Below are 21,850 nucleotides of genomic sequence, written 5' to 3' on the forward strand. Positions count from 1 at the left end.
TGCTAAACAGTATGGTTTTGCACCCTCAGACATGCTCTGCAAGAATAGAAGCCTGATTCTGGATTAACTGATAATGCTGAATAGTAATAAAACACAGGTTTCCTTAAATCATTTTCCCATACAGGTTCAAAACATTGGGTCTGTGTGGCTCCATTTTAGGACAAGGCTTTGTTTAATGCTTTTAGAGTAAAGAAGAAATCCGGCTGGTAGGGTTAGGTTAGGTTAGGTTAGGTTAGGTAGTTACTTTATTAATCCCCGAGGGGAAATTTTTTCACTACAGCAGCATACAGAAGCAATAAGATAATAATAGAATAATAGAAAAGCAATAAAATAGCAGTAAAAAATATAAAATGCACAGTATATACAGTACAGTATATATCTATATATATTATATACAAACAACCAAGAAACACAGTCAACAGTGTTATTGTTATGTGATGGATTTTGCCAGAGGTGAGTTATTGTACAGTCTTATTGCGGAAGATTGAGGAATCTTTTGGAGAACGTGCTCCGCTGTCCCTGCAGCAGGTGGTGGAGAGGGTGGTCAGGATTATCCAATATGGATAATAGTTTGTTCAGCGTCCTCCTCTCCACCACCTTTTCCAGGCTGTCCAGTTTGTAGCCAATGATGGAGCCGGCCTTCTTAACCAGTTTGTTAAGTCTGTTGGTGTCACCGGCTCCAATGCTGCTCCCCCAGCAGACCACAGCGAAGTACAGTTCACTGGCCACATTTGTGATATTTGTGAGAAAAGAGATATTTAAAAAGTGAAATGATGCTATTAGTTAAACTACAGGATCTTTTTTTTAAACTGTCTAAAGAACCAGTATTATCCAAAATGTGCATTTTCATAAACATTTATATGTCACAACTTTTCAATAATAGCATTTTCAATGAGTTCACAGTAGTCCTGCGGCAGTAGTGTTCCCTTTCCCGGACACCAGGTGGCGGTAACGCGCTGTTCTTGTTGTTATTGACCAATAAATGACTAAAACTCCGGAAGAAGGAGAAGAAGAATATGGTAACACCAGTCAACATGGCGTTCAGTTTTGGCGGCGCTACGAGTAACACGGCGGCAAGTATGGACGTTTTCTTTTCGTCAATTTGGGGAATATTTAGTGGGATTTGAAATACGGCTCACGTTTAATGTCAAAGCAACGTTTATTTGGTGCGTATACGTGGTAAAGAAACGCGAAGGCTCAACACTAAACTGCCGTTGAATTACCGTTGAACGATGGGGGGGGGGGGGAGGGGGGGCAATAAACGTATTGTAAAATGCTGCGCAGTTGTTTTTTTTTAATATTTCAGGAATGTAAACAATTGAACTATTTTTGTCATTTAACGTGATCACTTGCCTTCAAACGCCTCACTTTGTCTGAAAATCGCTAGTCCCCACCCCCCCCCCCCCCACCCCCACACACACACCCCCCCACAGGTTAGTTGTTATGGTGGCGTTACCTCGGGATCGGATGAGCTTTGTTCAACTTGTGAACTCCAGCCTGTAACGTTAACTGTCATGACACTCTCCATGTGATCTTGTGAAGGCACGTCCGGGTTTTCCTTTGGTTCATTTGGTGCCAAGACCGCGGCATCAACAGCGTTTGGCTTCGGCCCCGCAGCCGCCGCCGCCACTGCCTCCTCCGGATTCGGCAGTAAGTGATCCACAAAGACTGGAGGCTCCTCTCCTCACTCGGTTCACAGCTGGGGTTGGCTGCAGTGGTCCGCTGTTATTGGGCAAAACCCACCGGTGCTAGTTATTGTTGGGCCTCCCCCTCCCCTCCTCCCCCACCCCCCCCCGTCTACCAGCGTGATAGAGGGTCTCACCTGATCCCACACACGTGTTGAAGGTTGGCACCTCAACCCAGACGTGTATTTTACTTACCAGCCGGGTTTAAGGTGGAGTTCCTGTTTAGAGTTTCCTGTTGTGCTCAGGTGAAGTGACGTGGTGGAGCAAGAGGAAGCGATAACCTTCAGTATTCCCAAGTTACCACGCTTGATCAACATCAGCACCCGTGTACATTTTTGTGACCACGGGTGTATTATCCATTTCATCACGGACAGACTGGTTGTTCAGTACAGTATGTGCCCAGCTCGGCTTAAAAGCAATGCACTGTCTTGTGAGAAGCACCCCCACACCACGAACGACATCACCCCCACGACCGTCGTGGCACTGATCCAAATCTCGAAGTCTCTTCTCTTCCTCAGTTATTGTTGTTCCTTAACGGTGTCCGCTGTAGTTGAATTTAGATTATGGTTAAGCATTCGCAGAGAAAACTGTGCTCCAGTTTACGTGACAACCTGTTTGTTTTTCTGCTTTGTCTTCATAGCTCTTGCAGCCCCCGGTTTTGGGGCAGCCGCCACCACCACTGCTGCACCAGCCACAGGATTTAGCTTCGGCTCCACCAACACTGGTGAGATACACATTATGTGCAAAGCATGTAGCTTCTCTGTTGTTGTTTTCTTTTCTTTTTTTTGGACCGGCCTCTTTTAAGGCACTTAACGACTGTTTTTACAATTAATGATCCCGTGCCAGGTCTGGCGTTGTGTCATTTAACCCCTCCATGTCATTCTCTCTCTCTCTCTTGCTGCCTGCCTGCTCTGGCTGCAGGATTTGGGGGGCTAGGAGCTGGAAACACCATGGCTGGTGGGTTTAGTTTTGGGGGGTTCGGTTTAAATGCCAACCCAGCAGCAGTCAGCTTTAATGTGGGGTGCTTTGGTACAGCAACCACCACTGGCACTGTTTTCAATTTTGGTAATAGCCTGGCTAGCACAGGTAGATGACCTTTGTGATTCAGTACAGTCTGTGTCTGTAAACGCACATTATCATCCATTTTTTCACATCTGTGTGGTGCAGTGATTTTTCATCTCACTTGGTGACTCACTTCATAAAACATGAAGCATTGCTGTACATTTGCATGGAGACAAAACAATGTTGAATTATGCACGCTTCTCATTTGATTGCTGTGGAAAGTCAGTACATTTTCACCTGTAAGTCAGAAGGACAATGCTAGATGTAGGTAAAATTATGATTTCCTTTTTTATTAATAATCTTAAAAGTTTAGGCATGATTTTCCTCCTCTGCTATGTGGTGAATAGTCAGTAGTGACTTCATTGCCCTTTTTGTGTCACCTCTTTTATCACACTTGTCATGATTGGCTTTGTTTCTCAGGTGCATTTGGTGGTTTTGGAGCAACAACAACAACTGCTGCTGCGCCGGGGTCCACTTTTAGCTTTGCTGCCCCAGCCAACACCGCAGGTCAGTCATGGCCTTTTTCAAAAATTATTATTACTTTCACTCGACACAAACACAAGTGCTCCTTCTCTTTCCTGCAGTGATCCCTCTGAAAAGCTGCCAGCACACTTATCAAAGACTGCGGATTTAACTGGAGTTACTCAGTTGCATTTAAGTAGTTTATAGTTTCTCACTGTGTCGGCACATTCTTCTGTTTCAGGCGGCCTGTTTGGTAACGCGCAGAACAAAGGGTTTGGGTTCTCGTCTGGGCTCGGCACCGGGGCCGCCGCTGGGACGTCGGGATTTGGAACCGGATTAGGAACAACTGGCCTGGGTGGTTTCGGAGGCTTTAATATCCAGCCAACTCAGCAACAGCAAGGTGAGAGCTTATATTTCAAAATAATAGTTTCATCGTTTCCATGCAAAGATGAGAAAATGATGAACTGTAAAAGGCAGCCATGGGAGAACATTAAAACTGATATCTGTGCTGTGTGACCAGTTATTTTTTTCTTTTTTCTGAAGCATCATCAAAAATGCACAATTGAGCTTACTTCTTTTGGTTGGAGAGTCAACCTGTCCCAGTGCCAGAAAAGTCTGTTTAGGGCCACCATACTGGAAGCAGCACATTACACATTATGTTTTTATTTTTCCATTTCAAAATCAAGTTCAGACCCAGTTATATCATATCACAGTTTTTGCACCGATTCAGAAATCTGGCTGGCTCGCACAATCTTTCAGCTTTACAAGCTGTGCTGTACACGTCCCACTGCTGCAGAGGGCGCCATCAACAAGCAAAAAGTTACAGATTCTAGCTTAAACATCATCAGTCCAGCAGTGTGAAGCCAAAGCTCAGCTATAAGGCTGTACCTTCAGTGTGTAAGGCTGAAAAATGCACATATTTTAAAATCTGGTTGTGTTTTTTTTACAACATAATAACCACAAAGTTGTTTGAGAAAATGTGACCGGTGACTTCACTTCTTCTTGTTCTTCTTCCCCCTGTACAGGAGGCTTGTTCGGCCAGCAGGCCCAGCAGCAGGGACAGACTCAGCCCACCCACCTTTACCAGCAGGTCACTGCTCTGTCAGCTCCCACCTTGTTAGGAGATGAGCGCGACACCATCCTCGCCAAATGGAACCAACTCCAGGCTTACTGGGGCACCGGGAAGGGCTACTACAGCAACAACAACCCACCTGTGGACTTCACACAGGAGAACCCGTTCTGCCGGTTCAAGGTAATGGAGGATAGTTGGTAGAGTGGCTTGAACTGTTAGTGGGTTCATTGGAGTTTGAATATTAAATGGTAGTCGTCTGTGTGTGGTTTCTAGGCGGTGGGTTACAGCTGCGTTCCAATGAGCAAGGATGAGGATGGTTTAGTGGTCTTGGTTCTCATCAAAAAGGAAGCTGAAGTGCGAGCTCAGCAGCAGCATCTGGTTGAGTCGCTCCACAAAGTCCTGGGGAGCAACCAGACACTCACCGTCAATGTAGACGGTGTCAAAGCCCTGCCAAACGACCAGTATGTGTCTATAACGTGACAAACACACACACGCATGGTTACCTCATCTCCTTCAGAACAGATTGTGTGGGTCTGCAGAAGATCACGTTAGCTCTTCTTAATGTGTCCTCTCTCTTTCAGGACAGAGGTGATCATTTATGTGGTGGAGCGTTCTCCTAATGGCACCTCCAAGCGGATCCCGGCTACCACACTCTTCGGCTATCTGGAGCAGGCTAACGTTAAGCTCCAGCTCGCCCAGATCGGAGTGACCATGTCAGTCACGCGCACAGAGCTGTCTCCAGCGCAGCTCAAACAGCTGCTGCAAAATGCTCCCGCCGGTAAATAACGTCCACACGTACATGTTCGTTTCATCCTCTCTAAACTAAGCTGAGCTAAGCATGTTGTCTCCTCTCACCAGGAGTGGATCCCATCATTTGGGAGCAGGCTAAGGTGGACAATCCTGACCCAGAGAAGTAAGTTGGTTATGAATATATGTTGAAGAAGGCTAATGTGTCAATAATGTAGGACAGGGGAGAACAGTCCCATAAGACCTGGTTTTACATATTTATATCCAGTCCATGTATTGAGATTTTTCCTCTGCTTTGTAGCTTTTCATCAAATTGGATATCATCACTCATCATTTTTAAGTCCTAGTATTCATGGCACACCTCCAATAGACTTCACAGTCAAAAGGAAAATTGTGATCCATCCATTATCTATACCCGCTGGACCCTATCCCAGCTCACTTTGGGCGAAGGCAGGGTTCACCCTGGACAGGTCGCCAGCCAATCACAGGGCCGACACTTATAGACAGACGGAAACAAAGACCATTCACGCTCTCATTCACACCTAAGGGCAATTTGTAGAACCACCGATTAACCTGAGGTGCATGTTTTTGGCTGGTGGGAGGAAGCCGCAGTACTCGGAGAGAACCCACACTCAGGGAGAACATGTAAACTCCACACAGAAAGGCCCAGGGCCGGATTCGAATCCAGAACCTTTTCGCTGTGAGGCGACAATGCTAACCACTGCGCCGCCACCAAAAGTTGTGATAAGAATTATAAATTTTGTTTTCTTGTAAACAGTTAAAAAATACTCTGTGATTTCAGTTTTTCCTCAAAACAAAATGCAACAGACAATTTAGAAGAAGATAAACTTGAATGTTGAACAGTAAATTATTGTCATGTTTCCCCATTTGTAATAATATGTCTCATAAAAGCAGCACCGTCTGCCGCAGCCTGACTGAAAATATTGCCAAGATTTTATTTGGTGCCCTGAAGCCATATGAAAGTTAATTATAACACCCTTTGCCAACTGATCTAGTTTGAGCACAACACTTGACACATCGAATGGCTTTGACAGTCTAAATTGACATTTGTAAATATCGCAATAAAACTGCTTCTTAACCTTTTTAACTTTGATTATTTTTTATCCTTTCTTTCTCCAGGTTAATCCCAGTGCCCATGGTGGGGTTTAAAGAGCTGCTCCGCAGGCTGCAGATCCAGGAGCAGATGAATAAACAGCACCAGACCAGAGTGGATGTAAGTGGAAATAGTTGTTTGTAGTTTTAATTCTCTAAAGTTAGAAAAAACATGACTGGATATGGGTGGCGAGCTGTCTGATAAAGAAATCGTGCAGCCGAGTCAAGGGCAGCACGCAGATGTGTAATTCATGCTAACTGCCAACAGTTTGTTTTCATCTGGAAATACCTTTAGACAATACAGCTGCACATATCAGTGTCGGGATTTGGAACTGTTTTATCAATATTTTTAGATGCCATATCTTAAAGTCAACAAGGTGAGAACGTCTTCTTCACATTTACTGCCATGAGTTCTTTTTCTGTCAGTTTTCGCCACCTGCTCGGTTTGGATGAGGATATTCACAGATGCGTCACATAGGATTCAGCAGGATAAGATAACTCACTACTTGAGTTGCATGAACAGAAGAATAAGTAGATGAGTTTTTTGCAAGACATTTCCAAATTGGACCACTTTCAGAAGTAACTGCCCAATATGACCAAGGAATGAAAAATAAAGCCATTTGAAATCCTCAAGAACAATCACTTGTCTGCTGAAACCGTATATCTGTTGCTGATGTTGTTGAGCAAAATATTAATAACAGACAAAAACGTAAAATGTAAGGATTGTTATGAGTTCGCATAAAAGAAAAAAAGAGGTAAATTGCTCAACGTGTTGGAAATGTTCCTACTCCCTGGTTTTTACGCACACATGTGGACTTGCAGATTATCTCCAATGACATCAGTGAACTGCAGAAGAACCAGGCGACCACGGTGGCCAAGATCGCCCAGTACAAGAGGAAGCTGATGGATCTTTCTCACAGGGTGCTGCAGGTAGCTGCCTCACCTTTCTTAAGGCTTGTTTCAGACTCGCGGCCCTTTTTGATCATCTTACATCAAGTTGACTTGGTGATTTCGTGTTTTTTTTCCCGAAGTGTGTCGGCAGTATTTCTTAGTAAGACTGGAGTGTCGCTTACAACACAGAACGAGTCGGTGGGAATCAGTCACAAGTTTACATGTTTAATTTTTTCACGTAACGCTTCCGCGGGAATCGATGCTTAAAAAGTGGTGACCTGATCCCAGATATCATTCAAAGGCAGCAGGTTTGACTGCAAAAGGAATTTTTGGGGGATTGTTTTTTTTTTTTGGATAACACAAAGAAAATAACTAGAAATGGGTTTGATCCCTAGATCAGAGGACTGTTCTCCCTTTGCACCAAGGACGAGATAATGAAGCTGCTTCACAGGACCACAACCTGGATAACAAATATTGCATGTGTACTGTGTTTTGTTCAAATAAACCCTTTTAAAAAAACAACAGTGTTACCCACGTCAGGATGACCCAAAACATCACTTTTAACGGCTTGACGAACCAGCAGTGTTAAATATTCGATCTCTGGAAACTGTTAACTTTGTTTGGATTCTCGCTTCTAAGAACAGCGAAGCGAATGTTTGATGAATGCCATCTGCATTTAATCCCGTTTAAATGAATGCCCTGGACCTGTCGGCATCTTTCCCTGCTGTGTTATTGATGCCTCAATCACTCTTCTGTATTTTTCTCTCCTCTAACTCCTCTGTGTCTGTTTTTTTGGAAGGTGCTGATCAAACAGGAGATTCAAAGGAAAAGTGGATATGCCATCCAAGTAGATGAGGAGCATCTCAGAGTGCAGCTGGACACCATTCAGTCTGAACTCAATGCCCCCACACAGTTCAAGGCAAGTGTTTCTGAAGTGTCGCGGCACAGAATAAAGAGCTCGTTTTTTCATGTACTAATCTGAATAATTAGACTCGGTATAAAATGGCTTCACTGCAGGTGAACTTCTTTTGCACATTTAGAAACAATGTTTCTTAAGTTATTGTAATTGTTCTGTATATTTCTCAGTCAAATTCTGATTGCGTTTGTGAATGAATGTTGTTGTGTGTTTGGCAGCTGTTAAAGATAAAAACTGCTCTCACAAATCCTGTTTATGTCGTCTTATCTTCCAGGGTCGGTTGAATGAATTAATGTCTCAAATCCGGATGCAGAACCACTTTGGAGCTGTGAGATCAGAGGAGCGCTACAGTGTCGATGCAGACCTTCTCAGAGAAATCAAACAAGTGAGAGTTGGCACTTTTACCTATTTATTTCCACAACTGTCTCCTGTTGTTCTTGGCCTTGTATCTATGAAGTATCTGAGACTTACAGTGTCCCGCTAAATTGAAGTAACCAGTTAGGAAGAGTTGAAAGTCATTTCTGAAGCTTCCTACACTGACTTGCAGCATGGAGAAAGACACGTTCAGGTGATATGCAGTCAAGTTTTCCTCCCAAGAAACTCATCATGTGCGTTATCTTTGCGGAGCTGTCAGAGCGAGTCCTGACAGAATAATCACAGCTGCATTTTCCATGTCGCAAAAAGGGGACATTGTGAGAACTGTAGTTTCTGCAGAGATAGCATGTAATGTCCTCTGCGCCTTGCACAATGTCAGTAAGTATTCGGACTCTCTTTCGAGCTCCATTTAGTAGTGATTCCGAAATTCACAACTCCTCTGGAGCTCTCCTAAATATTGTCTGAGATGATTAAGATATTTAGATTCTTTTTACTGCTAGTTCTGAAAGACCGACCAAAACTATGCTGATCTGAAAATATAAAATAAAGTCACAGACCTCTGCATACACAGTTGTGGCTGGTCGAAACCACGACTCTTTTAACTAAAACACTGTTTGCTTATGTCCCACTTCCAGCACTTGAAACAGCAGCAGGATGGTTTAAGTCATTTGATCAGCGTCATCAAAGACGACTTGGAAGACATCAAACTCATAGAGCATGGGCTGAGCGACAGCGGACACATGAGAGGAGGCATCCTGAGCTGAGTCTACCCAACCAACACACACTCAGATCCTCAGAATCGGTCCTCTCAGCCAGACCAGTCAACAGCCTTTTTTCATGTAAATCTTGAAGTAATCTATTTCCTTTGACGCTGATCACAGGAGGGCTCTCTGAACATACGTGTTGAAAACATCAATCGAAGGCCTGTTTGCTCACTTCATCACCGTTTTAGCAGGTTTATCAATTGCCCCTCTATCCCACAATGACTGGTTAATCTGTGCTTTCTGCACTGATTCACACAGCTTAATGGAAAGACTCAACATTGTCTAATAATAGCTGGCTTCCTTATGTCCAATCAGATTATGGATATGAGACTGTTAATGTGACTGGCTTGTAAACAAGTTGTGGACTTGAGTGTGTGTTGTGGTTGAAAACACTGTAAATACATCTTTGTATTTCTTTTTTTATGCTGTTATGATATTAATAAATTTCCTTTAAATTGAAAACATGTTTTCATTGCATCTCTTCCATCTCGCAATACTGTCGGATGTTTTTCTGGGTGAACTGGGCCACTTTCTTTGCACGTCCATGTATATGTTTTTGATTTGAAGAGGTGTCATACATTTCCATTGTTGTGGTACTAATATGGGGCACCTGACATTCCCTGTTTAGCTCTTCAGACGAGCCTTTTCCAACATCTCATCAAAGTAGGGCTTGAGTTGATAGGATTTATGTCCTGGATTCACATCCCTATAAGGATGAGGCACTGATTGGCAGCTGAACTGATAAGGCAGCTTTCCAACAGATTATATCCCCTCATGCAGTAGGGTCACCCATATACCAAGGGTCTGACTTACACAATGTTATCAGAGCACAGGTAGGTAGTAGGTACTAGGTCTACTGAAATCAATATTTGTTTTTATACTAGACAATGAAGACAGTCAATTTTGATGTAAAAGATGTAGAGATTGTTCCACCATATGCTGGCGGTCTTCCCAGGACCTGTAAAGAAACTTGTTTGTAAAATAAGTGGAGTTCCCCTTTTAACTTTTTTCGGCCATTAAGTATAAAAGGACAAAAAATAACATCACGTGTTGGATGTTTTAATGCACGAACTAAACAGGTAATCAATAAGTTACACGTAATCTTGAAAATACAAAATGTATAGAGAAGGTAAAAAAAAAAAATTAAAAAGCTAAAAATCTAAGAGGTAGAAAACATCTATGTTACACCTGGATAATTATTAATAATGCACTCAGTTATAACCTACCCGTGTCATACGGCCAAGTACTACGAACCAGTCAGATTTCCATGAATGTGTATCCAGGTGAACGTGTCTACAAGACAGTTCTTGGTGTTCTCTGTACAGCAGATCATCACGTGCAGCCACAGCTTCTGGTCCCGGCTCTCAGGTATGTGCAGAGAGGTCCACCAGACGGAAAGCCTCCATGAACTCGTTGATGTCGATGCTGCCGTCCTTGTTGAAATCGATGCTTTGGGCGAGGTCTGCGATGACTTCGTCGCTGATTTCCGTCTGAAGATGAGAGCTCAGGAGTTTCCAGGTCTGACGGAACTCCTCGAAAGAGATCAGACCTGGAGGAAGAGGTCGTTTTAAATGGGAAAATGTATAGCCTAGTGTGTTGAAAACCAGCTGGTGTTACAAGTGTTCAGCTGAGGAATTTCTCTACACAGTATCTGAAGAAAATAAAGAAACATCTGAGTAGTGAGGCCCCAAATGAGAGTTCACGTGCTTGCTGACCTGAGTGATCTGCGTCTATGATTCGGAAGATGGTTTCCAGGTTGGAGTGGTTTTTGTACATCGTCTCCAGGAGGCTGGTATCCGAGATCTGCTGGGAGAGATGGACATTATATATATATATATTTCAAGGTGTAATAAATAACCAAAATGTTAATTATTTTACAACTATGTGTGCAAAACAATATGAGAGGGGAAAAAAAATGAAAAACCTCTAGCTTGGACTCGGGGATGGAGAGCTCCTTTATCCAATTCTGGTAGTCCACCAGGCCACAGCGGGAGCTGCCAACAAGCTGAGGGCGCAGCACCCTCCAAGGTAGACCCAGCTTCAGTACCGTCTCTGTGGCACTGGCCCAGTGCCTCAGTGGGATCAGCCCTGAGACCCAAACAGGAAGATACAGGGGGAGTATTGTTCATGAATTCTTATTTTCAGCTGGTATTTCAAGTCTGGTTTTTCTTTGCTGAGTACCTGTGTTGTTTGGATCAAACACCCGGAAGGCACTGATGAGATCTGACTTGTGGACAAACAGCTGCTCCCTCAGAGATCGCAGAGCTGATCTCTCTGTCCAGCCAACACTGATAAAGAACAGAGGAAAGCCTCAGTTTCTCTTATTTTGGTTACATCTTGGAATCAAGGTTTAAACCTCCTAATCAAAAGCTTGAATCTTTTAACTGTGACTGGTGAAATCTTAATTAGACCTGCAGTGGATCTGAATGTTTTTAGTGCCTTTTCTTTCTTGTGTACCTTTGTCTCAGGGTGAGCTCTCTGCATGTCCTGCTGGCCTGATACTGGATGAAGTGAGGGACCAGATCGGAGCCCATTCTGATATAAGCTCCTCTGTTGCTGCCCTCCTCGTAGTAGTTTGACGCTGAAAATATAGTCAGCACCTGGAGGTCACAGAGGAAAGCCTTTATGTAAAGTACCTTTATGTAGAGTACCTTTCTTTCCTGTGTCTTGTGTGTCTCTGCTCACCCTGCGGTTGTGGCAGAATTCGTAGCCGTCCTGTTTGCACTCATGCGAGCGGATGAGGAGCTGGAGGTTGTGTCTGCCCAGCACCTCCTCGGTGACATCTGGGCCCCAGTAGCAGCCTCCGCCTCGCACCTCATTGGGCGTGCAGCCATTTTGGGGCATTGGGTCGCTCCACAACAGGTCCACTACCTGGATGGATGTATTAGTCATTGTAAAATATCTGTACCGTTAACTTACCCATTTGTATTAGAGAGAAACTACCAATATCCTTGATGTCACTTACTTGTTTCCATTCATCCTCATCAGTCTCTGCTTGTCCAAAGTCTGGGTCTGAGTCAGACTCTGTCTTCGTGTCTCCGTAGGACTGGTCGAAGCCGGCCAACCTGCGTCTCCTCTTCAGCTCGTCTTCCACCGACCAGCTCAGCTGACTGCTGACGGGCAGGTCGTGGAGAGAGCGGCGCGGAGGGTCGTTCCTCTGAGCCAGAGCCGAGCCGGGGTGAGTCAGAGAGAATACTCGACGCCTGCCTTCCTCTGGTCCTCCCGCTTCTCCGTTCCTGCTGTTCATTGTGTGCGTCTTGCTGCCGTTGACCGCTTGGTGGGTCATCTTCGGGGGCCTGAGGGCCGACACGTACTGCACACATTCAAAAACACACAGATTGGATACACATCTGGATTGGATTCACTTCCAGCAAAATACTCTGATTTAATTGAAGATGTTAGACGTGTCTTACTTTGTGTCTGTCCACTTTGGTTATCACGTTAAGGTCTGTTGTGTCGGAGATTCCTCCATGAACAACCAGCACCTTGTGATCGATCACTGTGGCCAGAGGCAGCCAGCTGAAGATCTTTTGGAGAAGCTTCAGGATCTTCTTGCCATGCACCTGCAGACATACGTACACTCTTTATATAGTTAGAAGGAAATTATAATTATGAAGTACAATATTCAGTTTGAATTTCACTATGGCTTAGGATGAAGTGTAATAAATTTGTTGATCATGTGACATTTCATTCAGCTATGTAAGGATATTAACCTTACAGGAGCCGTCCACATTAACACAATGCTTACGTTTGATACTCTCATTACATTTTGCAGGATTTTCAAGATATTGAGTGCCGGATTTTTACTTTTTTCTTTTTTTATTGTGGTATTTTCCATTGTTACTTGTTGAAGACTTACCCTGTATTTTACCAAAATTTCTTTAGTGAAACCATATCTGGAGAAAAGACATAATGGTTAACCAGGTTAGTGAACACATCTGCTGAATATTTTTTTTTATATAGATATATATGACTATATACTGTGACTTAATGGGAGAAACAGGCAGGATAATCCATTAATAGGCCTTTAAAAAGAAGAAAGCAGTCAGTAGACGAGTTTACCTGAGGTTTACGATGTGGTCCTCGTGGTTCCCTCGGTTCAGATGGACATCGTTGGGGTAGACGAGCAGGAACCCAAACAGGATGAGCAGAATCTCTAACGAGTTTTTGCCCCGATCCACGAAGTCTCCATTGAAGACGTACGGTTTCTCCGACGACGGCAAATCATTCTGGATAGGTTTAGTCCACGAGGTTATTTAAAGTGAACATACCTAAGTGATTATCTGAGAGTTTGATGTTTTCAATACCTTATAGAATATTAACAGCAGGTCTTCAAGGTGGCCGTGCAAGTCTCCTGGGAAAGAACGAATAAGGCATTAGTATTTGTAGTATTAGTATTTATGATAGTTGTGAGTGCACGTTGAATTTTAAGAGTGCATGGAAAATATGCTGTTATGTACCGCATATTGTAATCTCTTTGGTGTGGCAGACAGAGACATGATTGATGTTTGGAAGAATTCTTAGAAGTCTCCAAGTCTCTCCAAGAATCTGCAGAACATATCGAGCATGGAGCTGCTACTGGGAAGAAAACAAGTATGAATAAACTGAGCGTTTTGGAAAAAGGCTCCCGGATATTTCTATTGTTTCGTCTCTGCTTTGAATATCTGCCTCTAGTGTGCTTCATGTGCCTACTTGTTTATGCTTAAAAGCCTCCACAAGCTTCGACACCCCGCAGAAGGTCATGGGGAAGGTCAGATGGGGGCCCGTGTAGCTGTCGGGTACTTCCATGCTCTTGTAGCAAAAATATCTTTCCCATTCTGTGTCCCGGCAGATTTCATTCTCACGAAAGATGTGAGATATTAAATTTCCTTTATTTAAGAGGAGAGAAGGAAAGACAGGCAGGTGGTTCAGTGCGGCGAAGGAAAGCCACTTTACGTTTATCAGCTGCAAGTAGACTTGGTGAGCTCAGATTAGCTCACTGTCAGTAAGATAATGAAACCTACGAGTGAATGAAACAGTTTTTGTTGAGAGTCACTGTCTTACTTTCACTGCTGGCCGGCGTGAAGTGGTCCATCAAGAAGCCAAAGAAATTGTACAGCTGCAGGGAGGGAAAAGATAACCTTGAACTAAAGACTCATTTGATTGATGTGTTATAGAAAATATGAATAATCAAGACTAAGGGTCTACAGCCGTGCTCTGTGTGAAAATGCTCACGTCGAATACTGACAATGCAGGTAGATGTTTACCGTCTTATTTAAAGTGACATTCTCTAAGATTTCTGTTTTTGTCTTTTTGGCAGCACTTGTGATGATAAGCGGTAATTCCCTTCACCTCCCAAAGGTCCATACAAAGCCCCCATTTGTGAAGGCAATCGTTTAGAAGGTCTGTCACTTGACACACAAGAAACAGACACTGTCTGTTATAATCAAAATCTTTGCTCACATGCTGACATTCAATAATCAGCACTGAACAGAAAGTACAGCTGATGCTAACAGGAACGTTATCAGTTTTGTTGGTGTTTAGTCATGAAATAAATTATTAAACCTTTTGAAAATTTCACCTGATTATGGTGCTCTGATGATCCACCCTGCAGTGGTCAATGCAATTTTACTTTAAATGCATTATCCATTATGGATCAGCAGGATAAGTCAGCGGTTCACCAGAGTCCTAAGGTTTCACCCTCTGGGGACCATGTAGCAATTCACCCAGTACTAAAAATAATGATGAGAATGCATGTATGAGATGACTAATATCCCTTCTATGTTCACGTACCATGACCTCACCTTGATCTGATCCTGCTCTCCTGCATATTCAATAGACTGGAAGATGTTCCACGTGCACCTGCGTCTCATCTCCAGCCGGGCAGCATACTGTCGGTACCAACGCTGAATCAGCAGAGCCGCTCTGATGGCTGAATAGAAGTTAAGTGGAGTTGAGACTCAGATTGCCGTACATCTATTTCAACAATTTGGGTGCTGGACAGTAACTGACAACTTCATCAGTCTGAAACTAACAAAGACACTTGCATTGTGTTTGCCACCAGTTTAGTAGATAGAGCCCAAAGACTTACCGGTGGCAGCTTCACAGGGTGCATGACATTTGGGTTGAAATTGCAAAAGAAACATATTTTTTAGACAGTTTTGAACACAAGCTTTAACAAGTAAAGATGAGGTGGACTAAAATAAAATTACCTGGGACTGAGATGCTCCCTAAAAAAACGACAGAAAAGACATGTTATAGTATTGCAGTAAAATCAGGAATTTATTTTAGAAATGTATTCACTGGAATCATTTTGATTAATAATGCACCTCTGTCACATTTCTTCAGCTGGGGTTCTGATTTTCTCATGCCACATCCCATGACCCTTTGCTGTTTTCACTGTCAGAGACAAAGGCAAAGATACTTTCATACAGTAGCCTTGGATATCTGACCTTGTCTGGGAATGGTACAATAATAGATCTCTCTATACAAAATAACACATTTTTCTATTATTTTTACAATTCCACACAGTAGATATATGGATTTTTTTAATTTTTTTTTATAATCAATCATAAAAACTATCAAAAACAACATAAAGAAATGAAAACAGTTTAGAGAATTCATTCTTATCCATTGTAATTACTGGATGTCAGCATGGCATAATTATAATTGCAAATTATGGCACCTACTTCAATGTATTAAACACTAAATCAGAATAATCCACAGCCAATTAAAAACAATATTACCAAAAACAGACTGGCCCAAAGGAAACTTACCTGCCACGTCACCTTTCTTTCATTACCTCCACTCACTTCTTCAGGCTCTTTAAAGAAACCTTTTCACTTCACCTATAAACCTTCCAGCAGCACTGTTACAGTTTAAAAAAACAACAACATTATCTCTGAGACGTTTCCATTTCTGATACTCAGCAAAATGGTGAATATAATGTTGTATTTGGATGTCCCTTCTCGGCAGCTACATACTCTCAGCCATCATAAGAACCAACCGGCTAGAGCCAAGTGTCTCAGAGAGGCTCCTGTGATCACTTAATCAAAACAAGATGCAAGTGGATTAGGATTAAACCTTACTACAGCTGGCATCTACGCTGAATACAGACTTACTGTATGTCATCATTACTCATAATGACTCATAAGACAACAATCAGCATCAATACCATTACCAGTCACTTCCAGACTTGCCTTTAACCCCTCACTTGACTGGACGCTCTTATTCTCAGTAAATTCAGACATATTGTATTCCTAAATTAATTTACAAGTGGAGTAATGGAGGATAATCTTTAGAAACAGCTGTCTGATATTAAAAGCAGAAATTGTTTATTTGAATCCTCCATTCAATGCTTGAAATACAAAATGTTACTGCAAGGAAGCTGCACACACAGATGCTCACATGTAATTGATGTATTAACAATGTAGTCATAGATTAGCCAGCGGTACTTTTACTTTTGATACTATACGTTTATTTTACTATTAATAATTACTTGAATGCCGGTCTCCTACTTTAAATGTATTATTTTTACATTGCTGAATGGGTACTTTTTTTTTACTTAATTAAAAGATTTGGGTTCTTCTTCCACCATTGCTCACAGACTTGTTTACACTTTTTTAAAGAGAGTATCTTATACTTCTGTATCAGAAAATACTTGTTTGCACAGGAATGTAATTACTGTTTTGATGTTTTGATGTGGTAACAATCGTGATTTCACACGTTAAATCTACAGAGGTGGGGTTTGTCTATTCTGAAAGTGTTCCAGCATCAAGAAGCCAAGACATACTGATAATTTAAGACTTGAGATTGACATTTTTACAGTTTTGTTGAGACCTGCAGAACATCTTTGGCAAGACGCTATCATGTAATTACGTTATGATGGCTCAAACTGCTCATAGAAAGGCGGGGTTACGAAGAATTTAGCATGAATGGCAGAAGTATTCTGGTCATTTTCATAAGTAAAAGTACCAATACAGCAATGTAGAAATATTTAATTACAAGTAAAAGCCTTGGTATTTAATGTCTATCAGCAAAATGTACATCACTGGTAAAAGTACTTATTAAATATAATATTGGGGGAGGCCAAGCAAAATAGTTGCCCTGGGGCCAATCACTATGATGTTGCATTCCTTTAGTGAATATACACAGGTGTTTTCCGCCACCGAGAGATGGAAATATACTTATTTTTTCCCTTTTAATCCCATATATACGAGCATACATATAGATTAATATATAAATATATATATATAAGGGGTACACTGAGCGATTAATGCATGCAAGAGTTTTCCTCTGTGCATGTCTTCATCGCAGGTAGAAAACCTACAGTGATGAGCTTGATCTTAACTTGTTCTTCTTGTCATGTTGTGTTAGCTGCAAAAGAAAGTATTGCAAGTCTTGTATCAGCTTGTACCAAGAATTCCTTTGGCAGTGTGGATGAATTATGGTTCGATATCCACTGCAGCAGATAAGTGAGATAAGATGTCCCTTTTGGACCTCATGAGAAAATTCGGCTGGTTCACAGTTCAGGTCTCGCTGAGGAATCCGAGGAGAAGAGCACCTAAGCAAATCTCGGACCCCCTGGCTCACACAATTCTAAACACTGCCAGGCTTTTTTTCTGCTCTGGGCTATCAGATATTAACACCAGCTGCAGCACCCATTATTGCTTTGTGTTACACTCCTTCTTTCAAGATCCTGTCCTTGAAAAGTAACTGCGGGGATATTGTTACTAAGTGGCAGCCAAAAGTTTGGTCGATTTCTGTTACTGTGAATAGCTAAGCGAGTAAAAGATGAGCTGATTTGAATCAAACTAGTTATAGATGACGCATTTATTTGATATTTTACTTCATTTCCATCTTCTGCTGTTTCAAAATATCAAAAAAAGGGCCTGAAGCCAAAGTTTGGGCGCACTGTGGTCATTATTTAGCAACACTCCCTTGTAACACAGCTTATAAAAGCTTTTTGTAACCAGCGATGAGTCTTTCAATTCTTGTCCGGCGATGGTCGCTCATTATTCCCTGTTGAAGGCTTCTACTTGCACGCACTTTCTTTTAAGGTCGATGATGTTAAGGTTGAGGATTATGAGGACCGTGCCAAAACCTTCAGCTTTTGCCTCTTGAGGTAGTCTATTGTGGATTGCAGTTGTAGAAGCGGTCCTCTTTTCATCTTTACTTTTCTTTTGCTTCCAGAATTTTTATTGTTGGGATAAGGTTCAAATAATTCGACATATTTTCAGTAGGTGGAACAAATTCATACCAATTTTACACTCAGTATCCACTATATTAGGTGCACCTGCGCAGTCTAATGCAATCTGCTAAAACTGCTCTGCCATAAAGTGTAATTAGTATAATTGGATTCTATGTGTGAGCACTAAGGTCAAAGTTAGTGATGATGTTGGACAGGAATGAATTGAAGAACTGAACAGTTGAAGCTCCATCTTGTGTCCTGGACAACGCGTGTTTTTTATAACCTGTATATGTTTTTGTCTGGTTCCTTCCCGCCTTTCCTTCCTGAATGTTTTCCTTCAGTCTTGGTCCGTCTTTCTTTTTCCCTTGAATCATCCTCCTTGTACTCTTTCACACAGAGCAGGGGACAAGACAACAATGTTAAGTATCTCAAGGTCACGTTGAGTCACAAGGAGATAAAAACCCGGGTTCCCAGGCCCCGACAAACAATACCTACTGCAGCACCACTGTCTCATCACTTTTTTCGACTCCTCAAATAAGACCCACTGGACCAACCACAGTCTTTGTTGGCTGCCAGTCTGACTCGAAAGCCCTTCATCTTCAGAGTGACCATCCTGCTCATCCATCATGTCTTTTGCGGTCACTATCAGGGCAATCCTTCTGGGCTCCTCAATGGCAATTGCATTTGTCCTGCATCCATCCAAAGAGGAACATGCAGCCTTGGCTAATTCTCAACTTTCCCATCACAGGTCAGTACCACACTTGCTTGTGCAATAAACAAACTTTAACACAAATTGTAATAATTTTATGCACTTATGCAGTGTTTTTTTCAGTAACATTTATTTGTAGGGAACATTTAAATTCTTTAATTCTTAATAAGGTTCAAAATGTGAAATGCTTGTCAGATTAAATGTTGTGAGATCTGTGTTGAAGCATGTGCAGTAAGACCACTTGGGTTAAACCCTGGATTCTGTGATACATTCATGCAGTCTTAATGTTTTTTATTTTGAGAAAGCTGTGTAGATATATTACACACTGTTCCGTTCAAGCTTCAGTCGTAAAATCAATCACTTTGCAACACAAGATTTCTTTCACTTGACTCAGCCAAACAGCTTTAAAAGTGCTTCCACAGTTCACCTGGGTTTTGTGAGTGTGTGTTAATATCTGGCATGTATTGGGACAGAATAGTTAGCAACTAATTAACTTTTTTTCTTGATTGTACTCTAAACAATAACTTTTTTTTTTTTAATGCTGTGCAATGTCCAATATTTTGATGTCTACATTTTTCTAGTTTGTGCCATTTTTTAAAAATTATTTGTCAATCTGTATGTGATGTTCAGGTGCCACTGTAATTCCTGGCAGTCCACCAGGAAGAGTCTCCTCGGCGCTCTCAACCTGCAGACTGAACCACGGCTCCCTGCTGGTGGCCTGGACAGTGTCCGAGAGCAGTGGACCAGAACCTTCAGCACCATTTCTCACAGAGCCAATCACACTGCAAGTAAGTGGAGTCCAAAATTAACAGAAACAACTGATCCCACACTTCTCCAGTCTTAAGTCTAATCATTAATAACAGCTGAAGTCTCACAGTGTCTTTTTCCATGTCCCTTCAGTTCCAGCAGTGTCCAGCTACCCTGCGTCACCTGAGAGTGGAGACAGCACCGGCCTGAAGTGCTTTTCCATGGCCTCTGAGATCTTCATGAAAGGTACACAACACTGTGTGTTTATGTTCATATGTACCAGCTGTTTTTTTGTTGAGTCTTTATTGCATATAGTAATCCATTGTTGTATTTTCCAGATCTGGGCTGGGACAGCTGGGTGATCCACCCCGTGAGCCTCACCGTCGTTCACTGTGCACTCTGCAACTCTGCCACAAACACTGTGCAATGTCCATCTTCCCACTCCAGCGTCCAGGATGCCAACTCACATGTAACCACATTTTTATACAGTATATATATTTTTATTATATCTTGTACAGTATAAATACATAATAAATAACAAATTTGTTTATATATTTATAATGTAATTTTACTAGGAATTTACCTTCACTTTTCTATATCATATTTTGTTTTTGTTTTCCTCAGTAGTTCAAATGAAATTTGAATTATGTAGAATGTTTTTTTTCTAGTTTTGAACATCCCCCCTCTAGCATTCAATAGATGTTTGCATTTTATTTTCCGCCGTCAGGGAAAAATGTCTATTACATCATCAGTTTGTCTTCACTAAAATAAAATAAACTTTTTATCTGAGAAGAAAAATGTAAAAAATTCAGTTCAGTCCTTTGTTGCATCTTGTTGTGCAGTTTGTTCTGTATGAGCATCACAATGTGTGAACATGTCTGACTCCGCCTCTCTTCGTCCGTCTCCAGGACCAGGTGCCATGTTGTCAGCCCACCTCCCACGAAATGGTGCCCATCGTCTACATGGATGAATCCAGCACTACCGTCATTTCCTCTGTGCAGCTGACCCGTAGCTGTGGCTGCAGACCTGGAAGCATCCTGCAGTCCACTACAGAGTAGGCTGATGTTTGCTTTACTGCACTCAGTACGTGACATGAAACATCTGGCACATGCATAAAAGAATCCGTATATGCCAGCCTATCTTCTCTTACAAACACTTATGCTGTTTCTGTTGATAGTTTCTCTACCTTAGAGTCTTGCAGCGTGTATTCAGCACTGATTGTGGGAACCAAAGCAAAGTTTCTCTGAGAACTCAGTTTTGCATTCCTCTGACTCTGTTGGTACCGACAACACAAATTTGTTGAGCCAGCCAACCCGTAAAACCAACCAATTCTTGTTTAAGTGGTAGAGCTGACATGACAATGATCACACATTTTTGCTCTCCAAATTTAAGCTACATTTACTGCATGTGTTGCAGTGTTTAATTACCGGTAACCAACAATCAAGCTCAACTCATTAAACAATGCATTTCTGTAGGTAAATTCAAGTTCTCAGTCACGGAGTGCTGGAAAAAAAAAACTAAGTGAAGTGCAGCTGCCATTTATGTAATAAAACCTCCTGAGTACAGAGCACTATTTATAGCTGCTAACTGAGTGTTCCCTCCAAAAATGTGAAACTGTTCAGAGCCAGATCCTCTCACCAGAAGGTTGTCTCTTGTCTGATGTGTAAAACAACAATTTCTCTTTGAAAGAATTCAGTTTAATCTCAAAAGGCAAACTGAGGTCAGTCAATTGAGGTTGTAAATTGTGTAATTTAAAACAAAAATTGATTATTTGATTATTTTGTTTTTGTAACTCCAGCTGATTCACATTTTTATTTTACAGCATTTTAGTGTCTGCTCTATTTTTTTCTTACATATGAATACAAAATATTTTGCTTGATTTACATCATGTTATCCACGTGCCTTTTAATAGTTCCTGTTGGTTTTTTTGGACCATTTCTCATGATTGGAGAGAGTTCTCAGTTGTACATTTTTAATTTCTTCAGCAAATTTTTGGTTTATTATTTTGTTTTTTATTCACTTACTTTACAAAGTTACCTCACCGTTTAATTGTATTTAGAAGTATTTTTCACAAGTGTATCTTGTTTCTTCTTATCAAATTTAGATCAAACACAAATGATTTAATGTGTATTTGCTTT

The 21,850-nt window shown here is 41.7% G+C and overlaps 3 protein-coding genes across 7 annotated transcripts; 2 read left to right on the forward strand and 1 right to left on the reverse strand.

Moving 5' to 3' along the window:
• Positions 1 to 1,012: 1,012 nt before the first annotated feature.
• On the forward strand, positions 1,013 to 9,542 carry nup54 (nucleoporin 54). 5 transcript variants are annotated; one of them, XM_069170035.1, is made up of 15 exons: positions 1,025 to 1,077; positions 1,543 to 1,650; positions 2,326 to 2,409; positions 2,607 to 2,771; positions 3,168 to 3,254; positions 3,451 to 3,609; positions 4,235 to 4,461; positions 4,555 to 4,742; positions 4,863 to 5,059; positions 5,140 to 5,194; positions 6,169 to 6,262; positions 6,964 to 7,071; positions 7,832 to 7,951; positions 8,223 to 8,333; positions 8,959 to 9,542. In XM_069170035.1, exons 1-15 carry the CDS (start codon positions 1,035 to 1,037, stop codon positions 9,085 to 9,087), a joined length of 1,875 nt encoding a protein of 624 aa, XP_069026136.1. In that variant the 5' UTR covers positions 1,025 to 1,034; the 3' UTR covers positions 9,088 to 9,542. The 5 variants fall into 5 exon arrangements, with proteins under 5 accessions (XP_069026144.1, XP_069026170.1, XP_069026136.1 ...); XM_069170052.1 differs by having other exon boundaries at positions 2,607 to 2,642; XM_069170043.1 differs by lacking the exon at positions 1,543 to 1,650 and having other exon boundaries at positions 1,013 to 1,077.
• A 909-nt stretch (positions 9,543 to 10,451) lies between these two features.
• Positions 10,452 to 15,447, reverse strand: LOC138210767 (serine/threonine-protein phosphatase with EF-hands 2-like). Its single transcript, XM_069170081.1, has 16 exons — positions 15,396 to 15,447; positions 14,871 to 14,998; positions 14,131 to 14,185; positions 13,780 to 13,955; positions 13,548 to 13,662; positions 13,395 to 13,441; positions 13,150 to 13,316; positions 12,947 to 12,983; positions 12,501 to 12,650; positions 12,053 to 12,400; positions 11,773 to 11,958; positions 11,545 to 11,687; positions 11,269 to 11,375; positions 11,012 to 11,175; positions 10,803 to 10,890; positions 10,452 to 10,636 (listed from the first exon to the last, which is right to left on the reverse strand). Exons 1-16 carry the CDS (start codon positions 15,445 to 15,447, stop codon positions 10,452 to 10,454), a joined length of 2,148 nt encoding a protein of 715 aa, XP_069026182.1.
• A 3,435-nt stretch (positions 15,448 to 18,882) lies between these two features.
• Positions 18,883 to 20,770, forward strand: gsdf (gonadal somatic cell derived factor). The gene is made up of 5 exons (XM_069160003.1): positions 18,883 to 19,004; positions 19,596 to 19,753; positions 19,866 to 19,958; positions 20,051 to 20,181; positions 20,621 to 20,770. Exons 1-5 carry the CDS (start codon positions 18,883 to 18,885, stop codon positions 20,768 to 20,770), a joined length of 654 nt encoding a protein of 217 aa, XP_069016104.1.
• The last annotated feature ends 1,080 nt before the right edge of the window (positions 20,771 to 21,850 follow it).

Source organism: Embiotoca jacksoni, unplaced genomic scaffold (genome assembly GCF_022577435.1).
Source record: "Embiotoca jacksoni isolate LCO1_2020_lvr unplaced genomic scaffold, fEmbJac1.0.p SCAF_10, whole genome shotgun sequence".
NCBI lineage: Eukaryota > Metazoa > Chordata > Actinopteri > Embiotocidae > Embiotoca > Embiotoca jacksoni.

What these genes read in the sequence shown, in the direction of transcription:
- nup54 (XM_069170035.1), top strand. Translation starts at nt 1,035, where the DNA reads ATGGCGTTCAGTTTTGGCGGCGCTACGAGTAACACGGCGGCAA. An exon ending in TACGAGTAACACGGCGGCAA is followed by an intron (nt 1,078 to 1,542) that starts GTATGGACGTTT and finishes GATCTTGTGAAG; the next exon opens with GCACGTCCGGGTTTTCCTTT. An exon ending in ATGCCCCCACACAGTTCAAG is followed by an intron (nt 7,952 to 8,222) that starts GCAAGTGTTTCT and finishes CTTATCTTCCAG; the next exon opens with GGTCGGTTGAATGAATTAAT.
- LOC138210767 (XM_069170081.1), bottom strand. Translation starts at nt 15,447, where the DNA reads ATGGGATGTGGCATGAGAAAATCAGAACCCCAGCTGAAGAAATGTGAC. An exon ending in GCTGAAGAAATGTGACAGAG is followed by an intron (nt 14,999 to 15,395) that starts GTGCATTATTAA and finishes ACTTCTATTCAG; the next exon opens with CCATCAGAGCGGCTCTGCTG. An exon ending in ATGAGGATGAATGGAAACAA is followed by an intron (nt 11,959 to 12,052) that starts GTAAGTGACATC and finishes ACATCCATCCAG; the next exon opens with GTAGTGGACCTGTTGTGGAG.
- gsdf (XM_069160003.1), top strand. Translation starts at nt 18,883, where the DNA reads ATGTCTTTTGCGGTCACTATCAGGGCAATCCTTCTGGGCTCCTCAATG. An exon ending in CAGAGCCAATCACACTGCAA is followed by an intron (nt 19,754 to 19,865) that starts GTAAGTGGAGTC and finishes ATGTCCCTTCAG; the next exon opens with TTCCAGCAGTGTCCAGCTAC. An exon ending in TCCAGGATGCCAACTCACAT is followed by an intron (nt 20,182 to 20,620) that starts GTAACCACATTT and finishes GTCCGTCTCCAG; the next exon opens with GACCAGGTGCCATGTTGTCA.